Below are 22,022 nucleotides of genomic sequence, written 5' to 3'. Positions count from 1 at the left end.
TCTTGAAAGGGTTCAAAGTTCTCGCATCAGCTTCCCATTACTGGCCGTTGGAAGATGTGGAAGGAATTCATGAATTTCGGGATACAAATGGAGGTAGACAAAGGATTCCTTGACAATGGCAATAACATAAGTATTTGTACCAGTCTGTAAGTAGAAAGGGAGCAGGAGAAATGAAAGGGGTTAGCTTTTGTACTACAGCAGTTGAGATTTTTTTCAGTTAATGTTTTTGCAGTGCTCTGATGTCCAAATGATACTGTATTTGTGAACTGATTTTTTATAGAGTATTCTCAGACATTTTATGGGCTGTCTATGCATTGTTAAGGTTATAAAGAGAAAAGGTTTATGATCCAAAGAGTCATTGAAATCACATTGCTGTTAGGTGGTTTGGTACATGCATAACATGCACTAATACACTCAGAGACTGAGATCTTTGGTTATGCCAGCAGTGAAGATGCCTGCTTCTTTTTGTGTTTTGGAAGGAGTTAAATGCCCAAATTCTTCATACACTTTTGAAAATTGCATGTAGTATCTATAGAAAGAGAAGTGTAAGCTCATTTTTTACTCATTTTTATCTGCTTTTGAGTATTTCCTTAAAAACAGTTTTGCAGCATTAATTCAAATTCTTTTTCCAATTGGGCAAAATCAAGAGAGGTTTGGCAAGGCAAAAGCCTCACTGATTTGAAAGAGTCAGTTGCCAGGACTACAGGATCCCAAAGGGAACGATATTAGAAGGCAGACTAGTTGGATTCAGCAGTTTTTTGGTTCTGATGTTTCACATCAGGACCAAAAAGGGTGGTGAGTGCTTCCCAGGGAGCTGCAGGTGATGTAATTAATGGAGCTTTGACCAAAACACTGTATCCAATCGCAGCATTATGGGCTTGCAGGGCCATTCCTTTCAGATGAAATTTTCAGCTATGCTCTGCCTCCTTCTGAGTCTCAAAGGTCCCTTAGTAATTTTCACATGAACTATTTTTTCTCTTCTGACATTTTAGCCAATTCCATGTTGGGTTGATGTATATCCCCCAGTATTTCTCACACTACGGCTGACCACCTTGGCAGTTGAGCTAAACTGTTTTGTACTAGTGCAAGGGGTAGCTGCTGTGTTACTACTGGTGACTAGGTGACTATAATATCTTTACCCAGAAAGATCACTGCAGAAGATTAAATCAGGAGTTAGAGACCTTTACAACCTTACATGAAAAATCTTACAGAAGTGCAAAGTTATTGCTAGTTATTACACAAAAATGGCAATATCAATCTCTGTTCCTAAGTGGGAAAAAGATTCATAAATATCTAAAACCTTTTATTGCAGAGGTGTTCAAGTATTTTAAGTTTAAACTTTGACCCATCTTTCCACAAAGTTTCTTAAAGGAATGAAATTGGTTGACCAGAAATAAATCTGGGCAATATTCTGCTCCTGTTAGAAACTGATGGCAGCATTCCTACTGACTTCAATAGCATCATAATTTGGCTTACAAAAATTTACCATATGAGTTCTCTAACAGTGTGTTAAAGTAATTTTCTGAGACTGGACTTCACTTAGTTTCAAGAATAGTAAAGCACTCCATATCTAGCACTGTTTTGGCACTCATGTTACAACTAATTTGTTTTGAATGTGCTTGAAAGTAATGTGTAAAATATATCTCTTGGAAAAATGACAACTGATGTTAGATTGTTTTTCAAATTATGTTAAATTCCATTATTTCAGCAAAATTCAGAAATCTTTTCAGTACTATCTTGGAGGAGATAAAGCAGAACATATAAAGTTCCTGATTCTATGTAAAGAGATAAAGCAGAACATATAAAGTGTCTTCACTTACAGGAATGGGACTGGCTCACATGAGCAATCTCCTTTCACTCCTATTATGACATTGTGTTAAATAACTTTATAAATGAACCAGCTGCATGACTTTGCTGAAAAAAGTTTGGAGGACTTTGTCTTACTATTATTTGCAGAGGATGCCAGCAGCCAAGTCTTTTTCTCTGCAGTACAATTCTGTCAATGTTGAATTCTTTTTTTTTAGTTGTAGTGGATAGTTCAAATTATTCTCAGTTGCTTATATTGTGTCTTATAATACACAGATATTATTTCAACTGCCTCCAGCAGAGGTTTTATGTATCTATCTGATATTTGACTTTGATATACAAGAAAAGTTTTCTTTATTGTTTTAATCTAATGCAGGTGACAATTTGCTTGTTTTTGATACCATTCTGATTACACAACTCTTCTGTTTATTGCTAGAGTCTCTCTTGTTTTTCCACTCATCATATCATGCAATTATTTTCATTCCATGTTTCTCCTCTTAAATCCTTGAAGCATCATAATCTGTCCGTCATGTTAATCCATTTTATTTGTTGAAGCCATTGTGTGTGAAGCCAGATTTATATCTCTCAATGCATTTGTGTTGTGTGAGAGAGAGTGTCAGCAAATTAATTTTGGGGTTATCTCGGCAGTAGAAGCAATTGAAGGGAAACAATCAACTTAAAATATAGCAAATAAAAAAAGACGTGGCCATGTTCAGGTTTTTCATCTGACCCCTTGTTTTCCATGCATTTTTCTCTTGAGGTTTTGTGTGAGGGTTTGGGGTTTTTTTAAAAGCATTTGCCTTTCCCTTCTGTGAGCTCAGTTGTAAATCCTGAATCAGTGTCTCTCTATTTACTTTCATGGTCTTTCCATCAAGCTCTATTTGCCTGCCCAGGCTAAATAATTACAGTGCACAAGATACTGTTAAATTATCAGAATAAGAAAAAAAAAAAAAGGAGAATAAAATTTTATTGTCAGATATAAAAACGTTGGGTTTTTTTCTTATGTTTAGGTGGAATTTCTTGGTTTTTAATTTGTGCCCATTGCCTCTTACCTGTTCACTGGATACAACTAAGGAGAGTCTGGCACTATCTTTACACCTCCCGTGGGGCATTTATACACATTGATAAGATCCCTGAGCCCTCTCTTCTCCAGGCTGAACAGTCCCAGCATTCTCAGCCTTTCGTTATACTTACTCCAGTATGTCCACGTCTGTCTTGTACTGGGGAGCCCAGAGCTGGACATGGGACTTGAATTGCCCATAGCTTTTGCACCAGTATAACGATTTTTGTTATAATTGCAGAGTTCCTTAACCAGCATGACTATATTTCAGAGTCCTTCATCTGCAGTTGTATTTTTTATAGTTTTTTTCCTCTCAGTTACTGTAAGGAAAAAAAAAAAAAATTAGTGATACTGCATTTACTTAACTTGTATAGTTAAAAAACTAAAGTCCTTGGGAGAAGTAGTTATATGATAATTTTTAAGGCCACTGACCAACATCTGTGATTTGTGCTATGTTGAGAGATATGAACTGGTCAATTCATTACTGATTGTGTTTATTCATTGTTTTGCTTATTTGCTTATTTTCTTTTGTTGTTCCACCCAGCTCTAAGAATCCACAACTTCACTGTGCTTCCTTCCCATAACTCTACCTTTGTATATACCAATGACTCTGCCTACTCTAACTTCTCTGCAACTGTAGGTGAGGATTTACATATTTTTTTGTTCTGCATTTGTCAAGCTTGGATGGTTCTTGTAACATTGGATTCAAAGTTAACACTGAGTTTTGGTTCAAGTGGTCATGTGGTAAAGGTCTATTTATGCTTACGTTGGCATATGTTATTGGAAGAGCACTCCTGCAATGTCACCTGAATTACTCTGATCTACCGGGAGAGGCATCCCAATGCTAAGCAGCCTATGGGAGGACGGGCCCCCGTGGTCCTCCAAAACCTAAAATATTTCTGTTAAGCTTAAACAGACATGACATTTCAGGGAAACATATAAGAACAAATAGGTTAATTTTTTTTCTTGTCTTTCAAGGTTAAAAGGAAAAAGAAGCCAACTATTTTTCACCATTTTATAATAATTTTTAAAGGATACATTAAGAAAGACTGGAAGTAAGATCTTGTCAATCATGACATCTTTGATTAACATGTGGGTTTTTTTTTTAAAAAAAAGGCAAGCAAAATCTGCATATATATGTCCTTTTAATGTTTTGTTTTGTTTTTACACCAACACACCAGGAGATAAAAGGAAGAACAGAAAATGGCAACTGTCCAGGCAGAAACCTGACAGATTGGAAACCAGATACATCTGCACCAGCATAAACTTCAAGACATTTAATTTAAGTCACTAGCATTTATACTTGTGTAGGTGCAATTGAAATATGACCTCTTGTCCACTTTACAATTAGGTATTAACTCACATCTACTTGTTGGAAAATCTGACCTAAGGAGAAGGATGGAAATAGTAGAACTATCATTTGGGCTGCTCAGATACCAGGAAGTTTATATTAAAATATTAAACCTACTAGTTTTCTACTCTCTAACATTAAAACTATGCTGGCAAATGTGAACTCTATTATTAATGAACTTCAAATGACCCTAATTCCTTTCAGTCCTTTCTTATCTGTTTTACAGACCATTTGCATAGTTCTCACATAATAAGATATATTCAATATGAACATTAAAAAGAGTGACATCATTGGCAAAAGAAATGCCATGAAAATGGAAATGCATTAACTTATGGGATTTATTCTGTCTAGGTTAATTTAGAATTGAAGTTATTCAAGAAGAGCTTAGAAATGTTTGCTTCACTCATAATAAACACATAATACACACTCAAATTTTTAAAAGAAACTAAATTTTATCTGTCCATTACAAACAGAACTTGATCACTTTTTCAAAGGGAGGATACCTGAAAACTCTGATATTTGTGTTGAGGTTTGGAATGAACTAAGAAAATATTTGGACATACATTCACTGAGGGCTACGCCATGCTGTTGCTGTTTCCTTGAGAGGTGTTATCCTACAGATGGGCCAGCACTGTGACTGCTGTCCTCATGCCTGATGGTTGTCTGCAATTTGAAAATGAGATGCCCTTTTGCCCATGTCCCCATTGCGTAAAGGAATGAACCATCCTGTAGTTGTGACAACAGTACTGGCGTTTATCACTCTAGCTAGATGGTCTGTCCCTAGTGAGCACTGACTGTGCATCTTTGGCATGATTTGCACACTGCTCTGCTATGCAAAAGGCTTCGGTTAAGTCAGGTAGATATACAGAGAGAAGTCCCTTACGTCCCACCCTTCATGTGGTTTAGACCATTTGTATGCCTTCCTCATTCCCCCTATGATCTCATTAGATTTTCAAATGTCAAGCAGCACCTAGCTGGGATTTTCTTCTCAGAGCAGAAAAAGATTGTATTCTCATTGCTGGTGTTTCCCTTGGAGCACATCTTCTCCTAACACTTTTTCAGAAGAAATTATAGGGAAGGTTCTTAAAAACAAGGTCCTAAATCTTCCCAATCCTTTCAAAAATGCCATCACAAACAATGGTATTAACATGAAATTCCAAACTGAACAATTACATTCTATCTGATCAGAAATAGATGATAAAATATTCTGTGGTCTGTGGAATGCAGGCTTTTTAACAGAGCGGAATTTTTTGATTGTGATTTATTGTCTTCATTGCTAAAATTAGTCCCTCTTTTTATCTTGGAATAAGTGAAATGAACTTCCCATCATCATCTAGCAGTTGGGCTTTCAGACCTTAGTGAGGTTTCCTATAATAAACAAGTGTGTTGGGTTTTTTTTTTTAGTATTAAGAAGGCTCATGTGCTTTAGCTAGTAGAAGATGAATCAACAGTGCTTTCCTTTAGGAGGGAACACAAGCAAATCATGATCAAATCACAAGATAATTAGTTGTTACCCATGTTAGACAAAGAAATAGCCTTTCCAAATGACAATGGTGCCATACCAAAGAACGTCTGAAAAAGATATATAGCTTGTCAAGTATATTTCATTGAACTATTGGTTTTTTTAATGAAAAGTGGCTTTTGATCACAAGATTTCCCTTTCAAAAAATGAAAAAAACCCCCTATTCTGTTACATTTTTGACTGATTAAAGAATTCCTTCACTAACCCAGCCTAATACTGCTGTGATGTCTGGTATTCAGAACTCTGGAAAGCATAAGATTTTTTCAGATTACTTTGAAATAATAATTTTTGGATGTATAGGTTCTGTCAAGCAGTCTTAGTTAATCAAGAATCTGAGTGATGGATATGAATATAATTTTTACAAACTCGAAATGAAAGAGTTATCTGTATGGTTCTTTAAAAAACCACAACAAACCACCATCAAATCCCCTCCAAACTCAAACAAAAACCAAAAAGAAAAACAACAACCAAAAAACCCAACAAAATCAAAACTATAGCTGGAAAAAGATAAACATGTGAGGTGTTTGAGTCTGTTAAAATCATGTTTTCAGGAACTTTTGATTTATATAAATATTAAACTGTATTTTGCTTTTCGTTTAGATATTGTAGAAGGAATGGTGAACAAAGGAATTTACGTCACTGAAAAGAAAGGAGTTACCTTTCTCTTCTTTGGAAGCTATCAAAATTCTTGCATTAGTAATCCAGAAGTTTGTGGACCTGAAGGTTAGTAAATTCATTAATTGCTATTTACTTTTCTTTTTATGTCAAATTATGTAATTCAATAATCATTGTTTCTTTCCTCACTGAAATGTACTCTCTAAAATTCTAGCTTAACACTTTATTGACTTCTAAAACAATTGAGTGTTGATTGCTGAAAATTTAGTGTTTTCTAACTGTAGCTTAAATTAGAACTAATCACCAACTACTCAGATCAATGATCTATGGTATAATTACTTCAAACAAAAACAAAAATAAGCTTACAGTGCCCAAAATCTTGCCTGTGGCATCAAGATTAATTCCTACAAGAACTGCAGTTTGACAAACAAAGAAATTGTCCTACAGGTTTCAAATCTAGAAGACAGTTTTTCAGTGTGGCCTCTTAGCAGGAAAGTTGGGGGGTTTTTTAGGTTTATCTTTGGAGATAAGAAAATTTTTAAGTCTCCCATGTCTTGTAGGTGCTTAAATCTCTTAATTCTATTTCTTTTCCCTTTCTTATTCTTAGGCTAGGGTCACAAAATGTCAGGTGGAATAGGTGGGTGCAAGTTTCACAATATGTTGATTATGGAAGATGATTAAAACTGTATATGACTGTCAAACCAAATATACAGCCAGTCACTAGCATAAAACAGTCACTAGAGATTTAAAATTTAGTAAAAATGGAAGGATCAATGGAAAATGTTGGCTTTCTATAGATAAACTCCAGCAGTCTCTAAGCTTAAGCAGTATTATTAATATTGAATTTTCTTGCTTTAGGCCATTTTGATTTAGGCCATTCTTCAAATGGGTAGCATAACTTCAATTAGGATTTTTTTTTTTTTTTTTTACCTGCCAAAACAAGAGCTCTGTATGAACTTCTTAAGAAAGAGAAACTCAGAGAGTAGATGGTACACAGCTATTACATAAGAATACTAGAAAAAGTAATTCAGTATCCTGCTGTAGGTATATTTTCTGATACATGCTGTATCTTTTCACACTTTTTTTCATACCACTGGGAAATAAAAATCATCAGTAAGTCATATTATTTCTACATCTATAGTATAACATAATAATCAGAATAAATTTTTTATAGTACCAGAGCACTCCCAGTATCTCACAAACAAGAACATTAAACACATAAAACACTGAAATGTTCAGCAGATGAAATGTGAAGAGAAGAAGTCATATAAACAATAAATACTAAATCACTGTAGCAGGTATAAAAAAAAGGAAAAAAAGCCAACACCCCTGTATCTAAAGAGAGTGTCTGTTTTTCTCCAAATAAAATAAAACCTGTGGCAATGATAAGATGTAATTTTATTCAAGGCTATTATTGCTTAAACATCTCTTGACAGTTGGTTGTATTTGTGTCAAACTGGTGTTAAATACACTTAAGAAAGGAATGCTTTCTGAAACAATCTTGAGATCTTTTCAGATGAAATATTTCAACCTGTGAAACAAAAATCCCAGTATTTTTTCCTAGGTTAAATTTAATATTTCAGAACTGTTACTTTGACTTGAGAAAACAAACAATTCTTGTTTTTTAAAGGTTGAAACATTCTTCCCCCGCCTTCCTTCTTTCTCAAGTAATTTTTAAACAATGGTTTTCTGTAAGCAGTTTTGGGCTCATTAAAAGTCAAAAGCATTTTCAGTCAAAAGAAACATTTGTGAAAGATTCAAGAGAATGATCTCTTAATTATTAGTTTGAACACAGTAGAAGTTGGATTTGGTCAACATATTTGAAGTTGAAATTAAAAAAGCCCTACCTTTATAAAAACAACCCTATGCACAACATAGCATTTCATAAAGCTGTGTGTTTATTGTGTGCCTTACTTCAGTTTTTATTTTTAGTTTTGGCATTCCATGAACCAAGTGCACACAAGGAGAATTTGGATCCACAGTTTTCTTGTGGCTGCGGGATGATCAGTAGCTACAGGGTAGTCCAATAGGGTAGACAGTCAAAGATGGGGGAAACCAGCTCCACTGCAGACATGCTGTAGAACTTAGTCTCTCTGTCTACGTCATCTCTCAGCCTGTAAAGAAGGAATAACAGCACTTCCATCCTTCAGAAGTGTGGTGAAGCACTGGAAAAAGATTGTGTCGCTTTGACAGAGGAATCGCATTAATAGCAGTAATAAATTAACATGGTCAGCCTTGGTGGCCCTTTCACTAGGGTGGTGAAGGGTGGTATGCAGGTACAAGGGAGTAACCCAAGAGGGTTGGATCAGTGTTTCAAGCTGTTACTGGTGTGGTAAAGAAGCTGAAATACACACTTTGTTGATGAAGGTATTGCAACTTACTTACAACAGACCTCACATTTTTCAGTTGGAAGTTCACAGCATTTATAGCTTTAAACCCATATCCATCAAGGTCTAGCACTGAGATTGATGATGTTCCTATACTGATTGATTTCTAGGAGGCCAATGATAATTGATTAGCATTTCCATGGTAGTTATTTTATAATGTATAAAGCATTTAGGGAATGGTATGTAGATCATGTAAATTGATGGGTGCTGTCATAAGGATAAACAGAAAGATCAGTTAGACAGGTATATAATACATAGTTAAAAATTATATTATTCCAGAATAAATAATTTAATTTTTCTGCTAAGTTAATGTGACAAAAAGAATATGGGAAATATAAAAAAAATTATGTTCTAGAGAGTAGTGGAGGGGAATATTTCCGATGACTGTAGTGACCTGTCTGAGGATTTTCCATCTTTAATCATAAAATTATGAAACACGTTAAAAGTCTATGATTTTAACAAGAAATGTACATAATAGTTTGAGGGCTTCATTAACTTGTGCTGGTCTATCTGGTAGCAAATTGGCAAAGTTCATACTGCCTGGGGGGCCTGCAGAACTACTTACTATAAAATCATCCAGACAGATATTTGGACTACATATCAAAAAAGCATAGTCAGCAGGTTAAGGGAAGTGATTATTCGCTTCTGCTCAGCTCTCATGAAAGCGTATCTGAAGTCCTGTCCCGTTTTTGTCCCCTGATACAAAAGAGATGCTGACAAGCCAGAGTCCAGCAGATGTCTTAGGGGGCTGCACAACATGACATGGCGAGGCGGGGAGGCTGAGGCTTTTCCTTACTGCCAGTGAAGAAAAGAGACTGCTAAGGGCTGTCTTCAACTACTTAATGGGTGGTTATAGAAGCAGATGGAGCTAAACAATCTTGGAGATGCACAATGGAAATGTGGCAGGCAATGCAGGCATGTTGTAGCACAGGAAATGGTGATTAGATCTAAGGAAAAAAGTTTCTTTGCAATGTGGGTGGCCAAGCATGGGGATGGTTTGCACAGAGAGACTGTGCAATCTGCATCCATGGTGACATTAAAACATCAGCTGAGCTCTGAGCAACCAGATCTAGCTCTGAAATTGCCCCTGCTTTGAGCTGGCATTTTAGACTAGGTGATCTTCAGGGTCATTAACAACTTAATTCATTATGATTCTTTGTGGCAAACCTCTTCCACTTCTGTACTTCATAAACTTTTTCTCAACCTGCTCTGAACTCAGATTTTATTGTTAGCACTTTGTACTATAAATTCTGAGATGAACATTTTTAGGAGCTGTTTAGTCGAGCCATTTTCTTTGTAATTGCATTTGACTGCAGAACCTCTACAGCAGAGCCACTATGAACTTTTGAAGTGCCAGGGAGGTTTGATTTGCTACTTGCGTTTCAGTCAAGCCTTTTGAGGTAACCTTTATTAAAGAAACAAGCCATCTTATAGAAATCATATTTCTTCACTAATGTGCAATCTGAAGAGCTCTCCAATTTTACAGTATAATAGTAAAATTTACTGTGAATTGGACAGGATTGTTGGTGGACAAAGTTAATCACATGTGCACTTACAGGATTGCACTTGCATTTTGGGAAGACTTTGATTTTTGTGTAGGTGAGGACCTCAGAATTTTGACCGTGGCTCTGCATATGTTGCTATCCTTTTCTTTTACATTGATTCTTTCCTTTCAGCAATTATTGGAGCACTGAAGTGTGAAAACACAGGTAATAACATGCTTAGAAGAATTAAAGTGTAATTGGCAATGGATGCTACTCACTAAGCATGGGCATGCTGGCAGCCAGTTAGCGCATCAGTAGTTTGGAAGCAGTCAATGCAGTTTCTGGCTCAGCTAGTATTTGGTGAACATCAAAAAAAGATGTAGATGCTGGTGGAGGATATGGAGATATGAGAACAACTTGTGTTTTGAAGTAAGCGAAGATCACAGGAGGAAAAGGGGTCATCACAGGAAGCTGAGAAGGGTAAGGTGATCGGAGAGAAAAGGCAAAGAAATGGAAACATAAATCTGTGAGAAAAGAAGACTTCATTAGTTTTGGTGCTCAAAGAACTTTAGTTTTAACTGGTAGAAGCTACGCAGGAAGCGACAATTACTACTATGTTCTGGGTATGAGCATGTGATATGAAACCAAGTAAGAGACGTTTATTTGGTTTAAACTGTTAGAGCATTGTTGATTTTAAAAATCCTGTCCTTGTTTATGCTAGTAGATGATCTGTCCTCAAAAGCATTTCCACTCTCTGTATTCTACAGTATTGGAAATTTTTAATTGCACTTGTTTTTTTTGCTTTTTTTTTTTTTAATTAAAATCTCCTCTCACTTGCCTTCATCAGGAGTAACATTTTCATTTTTCTGGAAGACTCAAGACCAGCAGGCTAAGTTTCTCCCTGCTTCTGGTGGACAAGTAATTTCCAGTGGTTTCAAAATCTGTTCAAATGAAGGTGAAGGCTCAGTGGAATTTTACACCCGTGGGAATGCAATGATGAAGTGGAAAGCAAGCTTTAGTCCACCAGGTAAACCTTATTTTTTTTTTTTAATTAATTTCTTTGTTATATTTTACTTTATTCTTGCAGAGAGATGTAGTGATAAGAGCACAAACTCAGGAAAGAGAAGTGGATATATAAAAATAGCTGCAGACCTCTGTGCTTAAGAATTCTCTTGATGTGGGGAGAGAGAGACAAAGTACAGACTGAAAAAACAGTGATATTGTATTATAGAACTTCGCCATTCAGTAACAGTCCTTGGACCTAACTTCCAGTTGTTTCTGAAGTGGAACTCTTACTGACATCAACAGATTAATGAGTGCTTAGATGGAAACATGAGTGAAGAATGCAGGATAATCCCTGACAGTTCTCAGTATATTCTAAAACTGGATATGTGTGCTGTCCTCTACTGCCTCCTTAATTAAGACTTTATTTGGTAACTCCCTAACTGGGTGTTTAGCGCTTTAGTCATTTTGTTATCTGTTGAGTGACAAGTTTTGTATACCATGGCATAGTATTAATAAACATTTTGGTATATCATGTATCTTACTGCTTCTATCTAAACTGTGTACTGCTGGGGAGTGGTATTAGCTAGTGACTGGAACAAATTCTGGTCTTCTAGTAATGCTGCTGACAATCACTAAATATTTTCTTGCCTAAATTTGACTACCTGTACACTTATAAGACTTTCTCACCTCATAGTAGCAGAGTTTTATAAAGCTTAATAAATCAGTTTAGAAATCTTATTTTAAATGGTAAGAATTCACATATTTGTGGATTATCCAATCCAAGTGAAAATTATTATGTTTTCAGCCTCTCAGATATGACAAAGAAACTTTTAATTAGTCTATTTGCTTGTTCTCCAGTTCTTGCAGTCTTTATGTGGTTCTTGCTGAACTGAGTTTGAGACAGTATTGAAGAAACTTCACATCTTGGCCAATAGTACTTAGCAAGCGTAATTTATGAAACTGCAGTGAGCCCAAGTAAGAGTTCAGACAAAAGCTAACAGGCATTCTGCCAAAGTATGGGCTTCCCCATGGGTATAAAGATTAAGATACATGACATCAGCATTCCATAATTCACTCTTAGCACTTCCTATACAGCTCTATAGCATTGCACAAGTCAGCAAAAACATACTGGACAGGAAAGACTCTAAATGGAATTGATTCATGGATTTTGCTGTGACTTTTAATGTTTTGCAGGTCCTTATTGGACTCATATTCTCTTTACTTGGAAATCAAGAGAAGGATTGAAAGTCTATGTCAATGGAACTCTAAACACAACTGATCCAGATGGGAAAGTCTTCTATGATTATGGAGACCCTAGTGCAAATCTGCTGACTGGGACAGAGGGGCATCAGACTAAGCGCTATGTGAATGGGGCATTTGATGAATTCATTATATGGGAAAGGGCACTCACCCCCAATGAAATTGAGCAGTACTTTACAGCTGCTATTGGTGAGTATATGTGCTGCAGTCATAATTCATTTTTCTGTAAAGATGCTGACTTAAAAATGTTTAGTGGGATTTATGTTCGTTTTGCATCTTTCAGCTATTGAACATAATTTTTAGAGTCAGAAAATTCAGGTACAAATGTCACCAAAATGCTCAGCTGTCTTTGGGTGTGCAGTCTTTCCATCCTAAAAGTGTCATAAAAAATTACCAAGACCTGAAGTATCCAGCCATTGTCAGATCCCCTAGGATCAAGAGAAGAGGAGCAATAATTAGACTGGAGGTAGAACAGTATTAGGAAAGACTGACTCCAGATTTCTAACTTGCACTCTGGTTGTTGTGTAACTTAAAGCCAAGTCACTCAGTGTATTCCAGCAGATGTGGATAATAATGGTTATCTCTCCAGTTCCTGGAACAATAAAGACTCATATATGCTTGTGAACTAAAAAGAAAGATATCAGCTGATACATAATATAAAAGGCAAAGAATCAGAATTAGAACAAAGACTTAGAAGACTGGCCAGTAAACCCTGTCAGTTGTTCTATGGATCTTTATAATAAACTTTTTGCTACAAGAAAGACTGTTGCTATTAAGTGCTTGTGTGTGAGTATCAATTAGAAAACATCCATTTTGGGAATAAAGCTATGGGGCATCTGGAACATTTGGCTTTGCTGGCAGTTTCCCTGCTTTCATTTATTCTTACTAGGTTACTGAGAGCTAAAGCAGTTACACCCATAACTCTTGTGCTTCTAAACCCATGGGAACCATTTTCACAATGGAAACTCTTTGAATAACACAGAACTTCTGATGCTTGCCTGGAAATGAGACTGGATGTGTTTGTGACTTCCAGATTTGATTATAGCAATCAAATATATTCAAAATATATTTTATCAAAAAGAAAATATAAATTAGTTTATGTGGAATTGAAGTCACTGAAAGAGAAACCCCTCCATCTGGTATATAATGAAGCAACTTATTTGCTTTGCCACACAAATAATAGTAATTGCACTCAGGTTTTTTATTTTAAAACCTTTTAGTTTAAAAAGTCATTCACATGAAAGTCTTCAAAAATTCTGATTGGGAGAGTATTAATTTGGTACAGGAAATAGTTTTAAATTTTTTTTTTTAAAAGTTTTTATTAACTCTATAATGTTCTGGTCATGTGGGGAGAAAATGCTTTTGTATTTGGCTGTTGTATCTTTCAGAACAATCTAGGGTTACTATAACACTATCCATCTCAAAGCTACCATAAATCACATTATTTGATTTAGTGTAACTCCAGAAGAATGTTATGTTACTAAACTCAAGAACAGTAGATTTTCCAATTGGCCTGATCCATCTATATGTGTTCCCTGTTTCACTGTCAGAGAAGTATGACTTATATAAATACAAAGAGAACTCTTTTTTTTTTTTTTTTGACCCCTTGAATTCTTGTGAACTTACAGCAAACATCCTCTGAAGCCCTTCACCCTCCCATCTTCACTCTAACAAATAATCAAGGCATCATGGAAAGTTCTTTCCACAAATGCAAATCCTGTTCAGGACTTAAGTTTCTACTTCTTTCCTCTATACTTTGGTTTGGAAAGAGTTTGGGGCTCAAAATATCTGGTTGCTGGACATTAATGCTTGTAGCTAGCTTTTGAAACACTGCAGAAAGAAAAGAGGTGAGCCCTCAAATTCTGATAAAGTTGAAATTTTGAAAGAGTTGTAAAAAATTTTGCCTGTATCCTACATTTCAATCCCTGCTGATTTTTAGAAGGCTCTATAGTAAACTCCCTGATTTATAGAGATGTTCATGATGTGAGCTTTTGTGAGTTTACTGAAATTTGCATGACATTAGGTGGTGGTTTTTTTCTTAAACATCTAGTTCACAGGTTTTCAGGATCATCTGTGAAAAATAAATTTCTAGACTCTTAATTGAAAGTGAAGCTTGAGGTGTATTTTCTAGGGGCTTAGGAATTAAAATGTAAAGAGGTGGTAGGTATACATATTTTTTTCTAAGTGTAAAGAATTTCAAGCCAATGTTATTTTAAAGTACTCAGGTGAGTTGGAGCACTTGAGAAATGTGGAGTATTGAATTTTTAGCTTTTTACTTCAAAGTAGTGGACTGATCAGATTTTATAAAATTTCCAATTTGATGGATGAAATTATAACATTCTCAGAGGAAGCAATGGATATTGCAGTACTAATCAACATAGTAAACAAAAGTTATTCTTGGTATCTATTGACTTTGGAGGACTTAAAGCAAGGTTGAAGCTGGGCTAATGTGATTTGACATAAGAAACTTAATAGGACAGCCTGTTTTTAATAGAATGAATAATCATGTTCCTTTTGGATCTGTGAGAAAAATGTGTCCTATATATGCAACTACTCTTTGATTGTGCTGAAATACCACACTCCTGGCAAATATAAATTCTTGGTAAGATGTAAATTAGAAGAAAATTTTATTTCTCTATCACAAATGACCAATAAATCCCTTTGTACATAAAGGAATCAATATTTTTAAAATGGAGGAACTGGAAACCATCCAAAATTGAGTTTATTTTTCTTTCTTGACAAATCATTTATGACACACTCATAGGGTAATTTTCAATGGATATAGTGCTAGTGGGTGACATTTATTAGTAAAGCCTGTATTATTAATAGCAACCTCACCGTTACTTGAAATCAACTTACCAACACATCATAAGAGACATTATCTATTAGATGCTCAAACTACTAATGAAGGTTGTGTTTTGACTCCTAGACCCCTGTTACTTGTTTTATGCAAAACTGGCTTGCCCCAAAAGCTTCAGTAGCCCACCATTTCTACCAATGTTCTTTTATTTGAGTGTGCCTTAGTTTTGCTGCAAGCAATGAAAGTATTTCCATTGGCTTTGAATATTTCTTACAGATTTTTTTTTAATGTGGAAAAGTCTTTCTGAACTTGCCTTTATGGGTGTGATTTTATTTGTCACTCAAGCAATTTAAACTCAAGATATAAGTAAACATTAGCATTTGAAGATTGTAGCTGAGACTTGAGTCTCATTTTTTCCAGTGTTTGTATGTTCCCAGTCCCAGTTCATCACATATACAGAAATACAGCAAGGTCATATATGAAATTGTCAGAAGTGCTTGCAGATTGTTATTAATTTCTGATAAGACATAGGATTTTTTTTTTTTTTTTTAATTTTCCCTAAATATTTTTTGTAAATGTGGGGGGAAGAAATATAGAAGGAAGATGGATGGCAATGTTTTAATTGTACTGTTGTCCTTTTTTAATTGAGATATATTTGAATTTTCCTGTTTGCAAACAAAGGTTTAAGGGTTTAAGACTTAGACTAAGTTTTAAGACTCATCTATATAAAGATGCCAAAATAAAATTGATGAGAGAATCAGTAAATGAAATGATTTAAACAAGCCTGTGTAGCTACAGTACTGAAAATAAGTAAAATTCACAGAACAGCACATATGTTACTTTCAGTTAGAACTGATTTAACCTGCATTGGGAACATCAGATTTGTTAACACTCTCATTTGTATATGTATTTTCCCCAGGTGTGCAAGTTTTGCTTTCTTCAACGCTTCCATGGTCTGTGATGACAACTACTGCAAAACCAGTGGTAGGACAGTCCTCATAACTCTTTTCTATAATGTCAGAATGTGTATCTATTACAGAGTTACAGACCCTCCTCACTTTACAGTTTTCATTAATGGCACTTATTTTAGTACCTCAGTTATAAACAACTAAAGATATGCATAGGGAGAATTTTTAGTCAATGTGGGAAGATGGGAGTACTACAGAAGTCTTAATGTAGGACAGATAAAGGCTAAATAAAGATATTTTCTGTATTAAAAAATGTAGAAACTTCTGCAGTATTTCAATGAACTTTGAAGACGTAGAACATTCAAAAACATTTAGATTTAGATTAGATCTAAGGAAGAAATTCTTTCCTGTGAGGGTGGTGAGGCACTGCAATAGGTTGTACAGAGAAGCTGTGGCTGCCCCCTCCCTGGCAGTGTTCAAAGCCAGGTTGGACGAGGCTTTGAGCAACCTGGGCTAGTGGAAGGTGTCCCTGCCCATGGCAGGGGGTTGGAACTAGATGAGGTCCTTTGCAACCTAAGGTTCAACCTAAGGGACTTAAAGTCCCTTCCAACCTAAACCTGTCTATGATTCTATGATTTTGATCATTTTTCCTCGTTTCCTTTACAATTAGAAAAAAATTTTCACCACAATAACAAAATTAATTTTCATCTGTTTGGTAAGTGCAAAAAGATTAAAATAAAACTTGTATTTTCATATGCAGAATACATACAGTTAGCTGTTGCAGTGTATTTTTGCCTTCTTGCTATCTGCAGTGTCAAAGTTCTATTTGTTTTCTTGTTCACAGGGGCTTCACAGGAAACTGTGACAGATAGGACCTGAATTGCTCATGAAAAAATAAAGCTGTGTCTGTATATAGTGTTTATCCTGTCTGTCTGTCTATCTATCTGTCTATCTGTGTGCTTTCCTTTTCCCTTGGCTTGTGTAGCCTCCTGTGTATAACACAGCAGTCTGCTATGCCTCAAACTCCCTTTTGGGCTAAAACAATAAATAACAACTGCCATATGGAATAATTTCTGATGAGTTACATCTCTCTCCTGTAGCTCTCTACAAATGCCTATCGTCCCATCATAACTAATCTGACCGAGGAGAGAGGGAACTTCCACTCCCCCGACACCATGCTGGGCTACCTGGAGAATGTGTCCTTCAGCTTGCCCAACAAATCCTTGTCAAAAAATACTGCTCTAAGCCTGACAGAGGTACGTGTCTTTCACATCTGTGTGTGGAGCCAGATGACCCTGAAATTTCTCTAGAAGTTGAAATATTGAATGCAGCTTTGAAAGTTTTTGTTGTTCGCAGAAAATATATATGGAAAAAGCAGTAGCTATTTTGCGGAGTAGCAGAAGGTGAGCATCAACTAGAGAAAATAGTTTAAAGATTTCATTAGTTCTTGGCAATATTATTTAATGCATAAATTACAAGTACCTGGAACCATGACCACACATCAAATATAATTATTTAGTTGAGCAGGAAACAGAGGAGAAAATAATCTGGTTTTATTTTCAGCTGTGAGTGTATCCAATGAAGAATATATAAGTCTGGAAAAAAAATAAACATTTCTCTGCATGGCTCACCTGATCCAAAATGCAGCAGAGTTTGACAGTCATCTGTCAGGTGCAAGACATAAAGACACTGTAATCAGAGTAGTGACAGCAGCGAAATGGAGGCGTGCATGAGCTAATAGCAAACTACCTTGGGTGCAGGGAGCACTGGTTGTGGCTGCACCAGGCTGGCCCTGGGTAACTGCCCAAGTATCAACTTGTAACTTATCATCTTGAGTTTCACACCTGCACTAGAGGGTTAAAAAGTTATCAATTACTGCTCTCTGCCCAACCTTTTGTAGCATTTATTGCTCTTGTAATAAGCAGAGGGCGATTAGTGCCTCTCCTCCAGCTTCTCTTTTGCAGAGTCCTGCATTATTCTTGCTGGACTCTGCAGTGGCAGAGGCACACGCGCTGCTCTGCAGCTCTGCGTTGGAGGTGGAGAGCTGCGGGAGAGGGCCTGTTTGTGATGATGGTGTCCTTAGCTTTTGTGAGTTAATAGCTTTATCCTGCACTGGGTTCCAGTCACGGCCAGGACTCCTGTGCAGACATATCACAAATCTCCACTGAAACTGGTTCATGGAAAGATCAGGTCCAAAGCTTAAATGAGTAATTTATTTTTGTTTACGCTAATTCACAGAGGAAACAAACAAACAAACAAAAGGTGTTTTCTGCAGTCTGAACTGAGGACAAGGGCTCATGTTCTGCTAATATAAAGTTAGCCTTCTGTAAAATGATGGGCATCTAATTCCCTGATTTCAGCAGCCTAGAAAGCTATTATTACAGTAATCAGCTCTGGCCTGTGGGTAATACCAGAGTGACAAGGATTATTTACTCAGACAAACAATATAAATAAATGCTTCTGAAAACTACATGGACAGCAATTGATAGTTTGTGTTAAAAGCTTAGCATTTGCAAACTGTAAAGCTTGGATTTTATGGATCACAGTTTAATATGCAACAAAAACCCTTCTAAAAAGCTCTAATACATTGTTTCCTTTGTTTTGCTGAAAATTTTGTGTGGGCTCTAAATTGAAGATTTAACATCGTCCTGTCAGATATCGTACCTGTTTCCCACATAATTTCAGTTGCCATTTGGTTGCTCATTCATGCTATCTGATGCTGCTTTGTGTGCCATGAAAGTCATTTGCAGACAGAAATGTGGGACATGATTATCTTTAGCAACGCTATTTTGGGAAGTAAACACAAGAGAGTCCTGATCATACATACAGGCTCTGTCATTTGTCTGATTGACAGTTAGGCTTTGTATTGTCTGCAGCTAATTCCCCGAAAGACAGGCACTGAGCATGCATGCTATTTTCTGTAAAGTTATCTCTGTCCTGGTTGTCATATGCCTCACAGCACAAGAATATTTGATTTAAGTGATAGGCAATAAACTTTCTGATTACTGACACACGTTTACAATGCATTTCTTCTGACAAATCTGACTTGTGTTTTCTGTTATAAAGCTGCTCTGCTGAGTAGCTCCAGCACTCCTGCTTTCCCTCCCTTTCCAGTGGTCTAACATATCCTTTTTGGAGTAATTCTGGAGTGATGCTGTGACCTGAAAAGAGATACTCACTGAATGCTCTGGGTGATTTGGCCTGGGTCCTGGGTTTAGCATAGCTGCTGTACATGCCAGGTAGAATTCCACACTGAATGTTTGAGAGGGGCTGCAAGGTTTGTGCTGCCTGAAAGTAAGCTCATCCAGCAAACCACTGGTACTGCCCTGTGTATTACGGCTTGCAAAATTATGCTCAGAAAACTTTTGCAGCTTTCTTCCACATTTCTCAGTGCAACTTTTCTATATTCAGTTGATGCTTTTAAGACATTTTTAACAAAGAAGTTTAAGCAGGAGATGTGGGTTTTCTTTCCTTTTAATTTTCTGTGCTCGCTTTTCTCCTCCTTCTATTTATCTTCATCAGCAAGACTCCTTAGGACAAGGACTGTATCATGATAAGCAAATAAACAATACCTACCATGACAGATCATGACCTCTAAAACAACCTTTAAGTGCAAAAGTTAAGCAGATAATAAATTGTACAAGTGATGGAACCCAGATATTTATCTAGTGCTGTTGAAGTATCTAGTCATCTAAAAGAGGTATTTATGTTGTAAGAGTTTAGATAAAATGGAAGAATAAGTTCAATTTAGTCTTAGTTCCAGTGTTGTCACCTCAGCTGTAGTATAATAATTGCACTTTGGGAGTTTCACAGTAGTGTTACTTTTAATAAATAAACTATTACTTCAAAATGTCACCAAGCAGAACATGATGAGAGTGCTGACAGGTAGAGATGAATTTGTGACTTGATGAAAATGGGCTTGTCATCTTAAAATAAACCTAAAAACCACTAGCAGAGATCTGCTTTGGATCCTTACCAGGAGATGTAGCGGATTAATAAATAATCAAATAATATAGTTTTATTTGTCTTTTAGGCATTTTTAAAAGCTATTGAAGACTTTCTGTTATTGCCCAACTGGATTGATGTACCAGAGGTGAGACAAAAGGTCTTAGATTTGTAGGTTACTTTGGTTGCATAATTTAACGTGGATCGTAATGAAACCGGTTGCCTCTATTATTCTTCTTGTTAGGACTTTTTGGCAGTATGACTTATTTATCTTCTCATATGTCACTTTCATATTTGCAATAAAGATCCACAGACAAAACAATTATGTCGTTTTCTTTTATAACGTGTTTCTGAGGGCTAAAATAAGGGAACTTTATCTGCTGCTGTTTCCACATATATCTGGATGAATGAAACAAAATTGTATTTATAAAATAACAGATATTGTCACTAAAGTAAGTGTTTAATCACTCCTTTTTTAGTAATGGACTTTGATATTTGAAAGTTTATATTTATTTTGTGGATCGATGTTTTTCAATGCATGTAAAATATGCGGTAGTGCTTATCTTTTTAGTGAACTGAAGCTTTGAGAGAGATTAAACCTAATATAGGGAAAAGTAACTTGTATCAATGTTCTTTATCTTCTAATATACCTTTTAGCGTGCAGAGAAATACTTGCAGAAGGAACCTTAAGGGAACACAGATTTCAGAACAGGGAGCTTTTAAACTGAGAGGAGAGGCTAAAATCAATTAAGGTCTCACTGAAGCCTGAAATGCTTTTAGGACAAAAAGATGTCGAACTGATTTAAGTTCTTAACGTAAGATCTTTGATGCCTTGCTCATCTCTGACGTAAATATATTTCAGATAAAATAGATTTCTTTTTCATTGAAACATGCATTTACTCCTTTATGGATCAAGATTTAACCTGGAGGGTTGTTTTCCAGGGGACGTATAAACACTTTGAAAGTAGCATTATACTGGGGACCATTTTAATGAAGATGACAGAAAGGCCAAACTGTAGTGTCTCAGCTTATGTTCCAATAAAGATCTGATACCAGTCTTTATATATTGTCAAAATAATCTGCTCGGTTCTTGGCCTCATTCTGGTGAATCCTGAGTATAATTAACTGTCAAGTGCTGGTAGAAGCAGAGAGTAATTTGGAGACATCCTTTAAAACATAGTATTTTATAAGTTGAGGCTCTGGATGGCATCAATTTGTGTAACATTTTATCCACTATATGTGGAAAAGGTTGTAGAGAAAGTCACATTTGACTTTGGATGGTTGAATGATGAGTCATCCAGGAATTTAACATGGCACCTTGGCATTTTGTGCTATGAACTGCAATTTCTTTTGTTGTAGAGCCTTCTCTTTCTTCTTCCCTCAGACCGCTCATATATTTGGAAGTTTAATTCAAACTATTGACAGTGTGATGGCTCATGTGATGCGTAATCTGGATGAAAACTCGTTGCCCTTAACTGTTGAGGGCACGTCATCTGTGGCAGGTAGGTTTTAGCAGAAATGTTCTCTCTGGACTGTCTGGATGTCCTAAACGCTTCTGTGCTTGCAGACCCTCCTTTGCCAACATGAAGGAGGAAATCAAACCAGATAATTTTCTCTGTATACATTGTATACAAAACAGTGTTTCAGCTGTAGAAAGATGACTGTGCAGTTAGTCCAGAGGTAATCAGCTTTGACTGTACTAAACTTCCTCGAGGTTGTTTGGGGAGGAGTTTAGAATATGAATTCTATGAAATGAATCTAGCAATTCTATAGTATACTAATAGGCAGTTAAAGGGCCTAGAGCAGCACTTTGAAGCTGTAGATGTCTGCAACTTTAATTTTGCAAGGGATTGCAAATAACAGGAATAGTTTTGACCTT

General features: G+C 36.1%; 1 protein-coding gene across 1 annotated transcript in view; it reads left to right on the top strand.

Annotated features, from left to right (window-relative positions):
- Positions 1–22,022, top strand: part of ADGRD1 (adhesion G protein-coupled receptor D1) — a 156,482-nt gene that overhangs the window by 4,289 nt on the left and 130,171 nt on the right. The window contains exons 3-10 of the mRNA XM_074887453.1: positions 10–93; positions 6,340–6,462; positions 11,073–11,252; positions 12,425–12,679; positions 16,210–16,274; positions 17,299–17,454; positions 20,232–20,291; positions 21,528–21,645. Of these exons, the coding sequence (XP_074743554.1) occupies positions 10–93; positions 6,340–6,462; positions 11,073–11,252; positions 12,425–12,679; positions 16,210–16,274; positions 17,299–17,454; positions 20,232–20,291; positions 21,528–21,645 (1,041 nt within the window). The remainder of the gene's footprint in view (positions 1–9; positions 94–6,339; positions 6,463–11,072; positions 11,253–12,424; positions 12,680–16,209; positions 16,275–17,298; positions 17,455–20,231; positions 20,292–21,527; positions 21,646–22,022) is intronic.

This window comes from Strix uralensis, chromosome 17, assembly GCF_047716275.1.
Source record: "Strix uralensis isolate ZFMK-TIS-50842 chromosome 17, bStrUra1, whole genome shotgun sequence".
NCBI lineage: Eukaryota > Metazoa > Chordata > Aves > Strigiformes > Strigidae > Strix > Strix uralensis.
This window is presented reverse-complemented; position numbering and strand designations above follow the sequence as displayed.